Genomic DNA, 8,373 nt, shown 5'->3' on the forward strand with positions numbered 1-8,373 from the left:
AACCCCATGAGATGGTGAGGGTCATATTAACCCCTAACCCCATGAGATGGTGAGGGTCATACTAACCCCTAACCCCATGAGATGGTGAGGGTCATACTAACCCCTAACCCCATGAGATGGTGAGGGTCATACTAACCCCTAACCCCATGAGATGGTGAGGGTCATACTAACCCCTAACCCCATGAGATGGTGAGGGTCATATTAACCCCTAACCCCACGAGATGGTGAGGGTCATATTAACCCCTAACCCCATGAGATGGTGAGGGTCATACCAACCCCTATCCCCATGAGATGGTGAGGGTCATATTAACCCCTAACCCCATGAGATGGTGAGGATCATATTAACCCCTAACCCCATGAGATGGTGAGGATCATATTAACCCCTAACCCCATGAGATGGTGAGGGTCATATTAACCCCTAACCCCATGAGATGGTGAGGATCATATTAACCCCTAACCCCATGAGATGGTGAGGGTCATATTAACCCCTAACCCCATGAGATGGTGAGGATCATATTAACCCCTAACCCCATGAGATGGTGAGGATCATATTAACCCCTAACCCCACGAGATGGTGAGGGTCATATTAACCCCTAACCCTACGAGATGGTGATGGTCATATTAACCCCTAACCCCATGAGATGGTGAGGGTCATACCAACCCCTAACCCCATGAGATGGTGAGGGTCATATTAACCCCTAACCCCATGAGATGGTGAGGGTCATATTAACCCCTAACCCCACGAGATGGTGAGGGTCATATTAACCCCTAACCCCATGAGATGGTGAGGGTCATATTAACCCCTAACCCCACGAGATGGTGAGGGTCATATTAACCCCTAACCCCATGAGATGGTGAGGGTCATATTAACCCCTAACCCCATGAGATGGTGAGGGTCATATTAACCCCTAACCCCACGAGATTGTGAGGGTCATATTAACCCCTAACCCCTAACCCCACAAGACAGTGAGGATCATACCAACCCCTAACCCCACGAGATGGTGAGGGTCATATTAACCCCTAACCCCTAACCCCACGAGATGGTGAGGGTCATATTAACCCCTAACCCCACGAGATGGTGAGGGTCATATTAACCCCTAACCCCATGAGATGGTGAGGGTCATACTAACCCCTAACCCCATGAGATGGTGAGGGTCATATTAACCCCTAACCCCATGAGATGGTGAGGGTCATATTAACCCCTAACCCCATGAGATGGTGAGGGTCATATTAACCCCTAACCCCATGAGATGGTGAGGGTCATACTAACCCCTATCCCCATGAGATGGTGAGGGTCATATTAACCCCTAACCCCACGAGATGGTGAGGGTCATATTAACCCCTAACCCCATGAGATGGTGAGGGTCATATTAACCCCTAACCCCACAATATTTTGAGGTTCGTACTAGCTGTATGACCACATCCCGGTTTAACCCTAACCCTAACCTCAACCACAACCCTAACCCTAGCCTCAAACCAGAGAAGAACAGCTGAATCCAGGTGGATAGCCTAACTGAAGACCTTGGCTCCACTTGGTGTGAATGGTAAGGAGTAGTATATAGCCTTGATCATGGGAGTCAGTGAGGCCCAATCAGGAGAGCAGGAGGGGATACCACCACCAGGAGGAAGTAGAATAAAAAACAATGGATTTATTGTCCTGCTTGTCTTTCATATTTAACGTTCTTATATGAAGCACTTTAACACAGCACGTATTTATGCAGCACTGAATTCCTTAATCCCTTCATCCCTTGGTGTGATTTTGAATTGTGTACTATATTATTTACTTATTTCATTATTTATCTATTAATTTATTGATCCAGTTTGCATGTTTTATTATTTTTAAATTCAACTTGTTCACTCTCAGCACTTAATCAACCCTTCCTCCTGTTGTTGAAACGTCGTGGGTGACCCCTCTGAGCTCTCGGCCTTTCATGTTCTCTCACCCTCTCCAGATCGGACTGATGTACAACATAGAAACAGGGCAGAAAGTTGCAATAGGCCCTTGCAACCCAAGGTTTCATACCAGCATAAACAGAAACTCTCTTAAACCTAAACACAACCCTAGCCTCAACCCTAAACCTAACCCTCAACCCTAAACCTAACCCTCAACCCTAACCCTAGCCTCAAGCTTAAACCTAACCCTCAACCCTAAACCAAACCCTCAACCCTAGCCTCAACCTCAACCCTAAACCTAACCCTCAACCCTAAACCTAACCCTAGCCTCAACCCTAACCTCAACCCTAACCCTAGCCTCAAACCTAACCCTAAACCTAACCCTCAACCCTATACCTAACCCTCAACCCTACACCTAACCCTAGCCTCAACTCTAACCCTAGACTCAAACCTAACCTTAAACCTAACCCTCAACCCTAAACCTAACCCTCAACCCTAAACCTAACCCTCAACCCTAAACCTAACCCTCAACCCTATACCTAACCCTCAAACCTACACCTAACCCTGCCTTAACTCTAACCCTAGACTCAAACCTAACCCTAAACCTAACCCTCAACCCTAAACCTAACCCTAACCCTAGCCTCAACCCTAACCCTATCCTCAAACCTAACCCTAGCCTCAAACCTAACCCTAAATCTAACCCTAGCCTCAACCCTAATCCTTGCCTCAAACCTAACCCTAAACCTAATCCTAGCCTCAACCCTAAACCTAACCCTCAACCCTAAACCTAACCCTAGACTCAACTCTAACCCTAGCCTCAAACCTAACCCTAAACCTAACCCTAACCCTAACCCTAACCCTAGCCTCAACCCTAACCCCAGCCTCAACCCTAACCCCAGCCTCAACCCTAACCCTAGCCTCAAACCTAACCCTAAATCTAACCCTAGCCTCAACCCTAGCCTCAAACCTAACCCTAAACCTAACCCTAGCCTCAACCCTAAACATCACCGGTCTGGAGATGAAAGCCTCCTGGACCATAGGCCAGAGAAGAGCAACTGAATCCAGGTGGATAGCAAAACTTAAGCTCCACTTGGTATGAATGGTAAAGAGTAGGATAAAGCATTGACAGTGGCAGTTAGTGAGGGCCTAATTTAGAGAGCAGGAGGGACCACCGATACGAGGAGGAAGTTCAATAAAAAAGAATGTATTTATTTAATCTGGTTTTGACTTTTTTATATTTAAGTTTATTATATCAAGCACTTTAACTTATCACTTATCTTTGGAGCACTTAAACCTAACCCTAGCCTCAACCCTAACCATGGTAAACATGTTCTTTAACCTCTTCTACATGATAGGCAGCCTTTACAAGTTTCTCTCAATCTGATCTACCCCAATCCCCTCTCTCTCTCTCTCTCTCTCTCTCTTTTACTAGTCCCCTCTGAGTCTCCTACAGATGTATACTCCAGGCCTGTCTCGTCCCATGAAGCTCTGGTCTGGTGGATACCAGTCATGGACACTGGTACCGGCCTTCAGCAGTACATAGATGGATACCAGGTCTGTAGCTCTGTAAATCTCCTTCAGCAGTACATAGATGGATACCAGGTCTGTAGCTCTGTAAATCTCCTTCAGCAGTACATAGATGGATACCAGGTCTGTAGCTCTGTAAATCTCCTTCAGCAGTACATAGATGGATACCAGGTCTGTAGCTCTGTAAATCTCCTTCAGCAGTACATAGATGGATACCAGGTCTGTAGCTCTGTAAATCTCCTTCAGCAGTACATAGATGGATATCAGGTCTGTAGCTCTGTAAATCTCCTTCAGCAGTACATAGATGGATACCAGGTCTGTAGCTCTGTAAATCTCCTTCAGCAGTACATAGATGGATACCAGGTCTGTAGCTCTGTAAATCTCCTTCAGCAGTACATAGATGGATACCAGGTCTGTAGCTCTGTAAATCTCCTTCAGCAGTACATAGATGGATACCAGGTCTGTAGCTCTGTAAATCTCCTTCAGCAGTACATAGATGGATACCAGGTCTGTAGCTCTGTAAATCTCCTTCAGCAGTACATAGATGGATACCAGGTCTGTAGCTCTGTAAATCTCCTTCAGCAGAGTACATAGATGGATACCAGGTCTGTAGCTCTGTAAATCTCCTTCAGCAGTACATAGATGGATACCAGGTCTGTAGCTCTGTAAATCTCCTTCAGCAGTACATAGATGGATACCAGGTCTGTAGCTCTGTAAATCTCCTTCAGCAGTACATAGATGGATACCAGGTCTGTAGCTCTGTAAATCTCCTTCAGCAGTACATAGATGGATACCAGGTCTGTAGCTCTGTAAATCTCCTTCAGCAGTACATAGATGGATACCAGGTCTGTAGCTCTGTAAATCTCCTTCAGCAGTACATAGATGGATACCAGGTCTGTAGCTCTGTAAATCTCCTTCAGCAGTACATAGATGGATACCAGGTCTGTAGCTCTGTAAATCTCCTTCAGCAGAGTACATAGATGGATACCAGGTCTGTAGCTCTGTAAATCTCCTTCAGCAGTACATAGATGGATACCAGGTCTGTAGCTCTGTAAATCTCCTTCAGCAGTACATAGATGGATACCAGGTCTGTAGCTCTGTAAATCTCCTTCAGCAGAGTACATAGATGGATACCAGGTCTGTAGCTCTGTAAATCTCCTTCAGCAGTACATAGATGGATACCAGGTCTGTAGCTCTGTAAATCTCCTTCAGCAGTACATAGATGGATACCAGGTCTGTAGCTCTGTAAATCTCCTTCAGCAGAGTACATAGATGGATACCAGGTCTGTAGCTCTGTAAATCTCCTTCAGCAGTACATAGATGGATACCAGGTCTGTAGCTCTGTAAATCTCCTTCAGCAGTACATAGATGGATACCAGGTCTGTAGCTCTGTAAATCTCCTTCAGCAGTACATAGATGGATACCAGGTCTGTAGCTCTGTAAATCTCCTTCAGCAGTACATAGATGGATACCAGGTCTGTAGCTCTGTAAATCTCCTTCAGCAGTACATAGATGGATACCAGGTCTGTAGCTCTGTAAATCTCCTTCAGCAGTACATAGATGGATATCAGGTCTGTAGCTCTGTAAATCTCCTTCAGCAGTACATAGATGGATACCAGGTCTGTAGCTCTGTAAATCTCCTTCAGCAGTACATAGATGGATACCAGGTCTGTAGCTCTGTAAATCTCCTTCAGCAGTACATAGATGGATACCAGGTCTGTAGCTCTGTAAATCTCCTTCAGCAGAGTACATAGATGGATACCAGGTCTGTAGCTCTGTAAATCTCCTTCAGCAGAGTACATAGATGGATACCAGGTCTGTAGCTCTGTAAATCTCCTTCAGCAGAGTACATAGATGGATATCAGGTCTGTAGCTCTGTAAATCTCCTTCAGCAGTACATAGATGGATACCAGGTCTGTAGCTCTGTAAATCTCCTTCAGCAGTACATAGATGGATACCAGGTCTGTAGCTCTGTAAATCTCCTGGATGTCTAGCGATGTCCATGATTTATGGGGAAGGACACATTTTCCTGGTCAGATTACGAATGATGGTCTGGTTAAGTGATCAGGAAAAACACATCTCACTGGGCACAGACGTCAGTTCAACATCTAGTTTTGATTTACATTTGGTTGAGTTGTCAACTAACGTGAATTCAATGTGAAATCAACAACAACAAAAGTATCATGTCATTGGATTTATGTTTAAAGTTGGGTGAGAAAAATACGAAATTCCCTTGATGATATACAATCAGTTGTTTTGCCCAGTGGGATGGCCCTTCTCATGAGACTATAACAAATAAAATATCTTGTGTTCAACTGTGGCTTCCTTGCCAGCCTGACGTGAAAGAAGTATAGGTCTCTGTGTGAGGAACTGGTGAACATTTTGATTGGATCACCAGTTTTGGTTCAAATTGATTGACACCTGCTCTGACCAATCCCGGCTTTCTGACCAGGTGAAGTACTGGAGGAAGTATGACGATACAGAGCCGGGAGCCAATCGTATCTTTGTGCCCGCCTCCATGAACCAGACCAGGCTGGAGAACATGCTGCCAGACTCCCACTACCTCATCGAGGTCAGAGCCTACAACGGAGCCGGTGTCGGCCCTCCCAGCGAACACTGCGAGATGTTCACCAAGAGAGCACGTAAGACCAGATGCCAAAACCACACTGACATTCCATATACAGTACATGTCTATTGTAGGTGATCCCATTGAGATTAATATTCTATTCTATTCTTTGCAGCTCCAAGTGTGGCTCCCCAAATGTGGCGTTACATCAGCTACTCTGGCAAGTGGCTCTACGTGTGGTGGCACCACATCCCCTACGACTGGTTTGGCAATGAGTCCTTCCCACTATATTATAAGGTATTTATAGGCATTTTACTTTGTTTCATTTGAATCTTGCAGCAACTGGTGTGATCAAGTTTGAGCCTGTGGAAATAAGTGTCCTCAGAAGATAAGAAATCCTCTATTTTCCTCTCCTCTCCTCTCCTCTCCTCTCCTCTCCTCTCCTCTCCTCTCCTCTCCTCTCCTCTCCTCTCCTCTCCTCTCCTCTCCTCTCCTCTCCTCTCCTCTCCTCTCCTCTCCTCTGCTCTGCTCTGCTCTGCTCTGCTCTGCTCTACTCTACAGGTGATGTTCAGGAAGACGGGCTATATCACAGGGCCGATCTACATGACGGGCTGGCACTTCATTGACTTCCCCATGCCCCAGGTAGGGGACTACGAGCTGGAGGTCAGAGGTCGCTATGAGGGTGGAGACGGCCCCATCAGGAAGATCAGGCTTCAGGGTAAGTAAGGGATAGATGGGTCTACTGGTTAGTGTCTGGTTGGGGAATTGAAGGACCGTGTCAATTTGTGGGTGAGTCTCAAAAGTATTTTCCTCGATTCATTATTTATTAGATTCCTCTCTCCTCACCTTCTTCTCAAAACGTCAGAGGGAAGGGAGGAGAGCATCAGAGGAAAAGATCTGAGGAGGAAAATACTTTTGAGTGTGTTTGATGTCCAGACAGTGTCTTACACAGTATGCCTTTTACTGTGTTCCCTCCCCTCCTCCAGGTAAGGCGTCTTTCCTGAGACCCACTCTCAGTCTGGCCACCATGCTACTGCTGGCCCTGTGCATCGTGGGATTGGGGATATAGAGACCCAGGACATGTCTGGGTGGACTGTGGGAGGTTTGACAGAATCAACTCTCACATCAACTTCCTATATCTCCTTATGGACTTCCAATCTTTCCTCAACCTCTTACTGTCTGTCTGTCTTCTCACAACAAAACAGAGCACCGTGCCACCATTCAGAAATGACCTGCCTAGCTGTAGAATCTACGAAAGTTACTGTACTGTAAGACATCCAAGAAATCCTTTCTGATTTATTTATTGAACAGGTACTGAAGGAATTGAACGGGTACAAAAGAGGAATAGATTTTCAATATGCCTTATGATGAATCATATTGTACAATCTTCCCAACATATTCTAGACTGAAATGTATAAGACAATGACTGACTGTAATCAACACTATACTGTATGACGTTTGTAATGAGTAAACTGTAAAGGAATGATCAGAATAAGATTGTATGTAGCTCAGACACCAACTACACAGCCCCTTCCTCCCCTTGACTCACCCAGCTGTTTGGATATTTAGTTTCCACACGTTTGCCATTTCAAGACGACACTAGATTAGAAGTAATGTGTGTTTATGTTTGATTGGTATGTTGGAGAATCCTTTTCATTTTTCTGTAATGGTGCTGCTGTGAAAATAGATATTTAGTTTTTGTTCCTTTTCTGTGTCTTTATCTCTTCAGATTCGTACACACACCCTCGGCTCACATGGATATCGCTATAACCGACTCTGCAGAGATTGCTAGCTTTGAATGCTAGTCTTTCTTACACTGTCCTATACCACAGCGTTAATTAGCTTCGTATTCATAAAGAATTGTGTCTTCTAGATGCGCAAGCTAAAGCCATATCGCTTCGACAATGCCCTGGTATTTAGGCTTGTCCCGATTCTTGCACTGACGATGGCAGAATGTTTTAACAGAATAACAACAAGAAATCAGGGTTGAAGAATATTGATGTGCTGCTGTTTATTTTATTATAGTATTTGTTTTCCCTTGCTATGTATACGAGGATCATGCTGTAAACTCATTAAATAGAAGACACATGAACGCTCCAGGATTGTCAGTATCATGTCAGCGTCACTAAATCTGGAGAGGTTTATTTGTTGTATTACTTTCATGATGCCGACAGGGGGCAGCATTCCTTCATTTTACTTTACAGGTTACAGCCACTCATCTATGAAGACCTACTGCCAATCAATGTGAAATCTGCGTCAGTACCTCTCGAGTGGACCTTTAGCAGTCCTTACGGAGCAGTACCTGTGGAGTGGACCTTTAGCAGTCCTTACAGAGCAGTACCTGTGGAGTGGACCTGTAGCAGTCCTTACAGAGCAGTACCTGTGGA

The 8,373-nt window shown here is 45.1% G+C and overlaps 1 protein-coding gene across 1 annotated transcript in view; it reads left to right on the top strand.

Moving 5' to 3' along the window:
- Window positions 1-8,083, top strand: part of cntn1b (contactin 1b) — a 38,063-nt gene extending 29,980 nt beyond the window's left edge. Inside the window, exons 19-23 of the mRNA XM_045700319.1 lie at window positions 3,326-3,447; window positions 5,873-6,062; window positions 6,162-6,283; window positions 6,548-6,704; window positions 6,973-8,083. Of these exons, the coding sequence (XP_045556275.1) occupies window positions 3,326-3,447; window positions 5,873-6,062; window positions 6,162-6,283; window positions 6,548-6,704; window positions 6,973-7,055 (674 nt within the window). The 3' untranslated portion in view covers window positions 7,056-8,083. The remainder of the gene's footprint in view (window positions 1-3,325; window positions 3,448-5,872; window positions 6,063-6,161; window positions 6,284-6,547; window positions 6,705-6,972) is intronic.
- The last annotated feature ends 290 nt before the right edge of the window (window positions 8,084-8,373 follow it).

Source organism: Salmo salar, chromosome ssa17 (genome assembly GCF_905237065.1).
Source record: "Salmo salar chromosome ssa17, Ssal_v3.1, whole genome shotgun sequence".
NCBI lineage: Eukaryota > Metazoa > Chordata > Actinopteri > Salmoniformes > Salmonidae > Salmo > Salmo salar.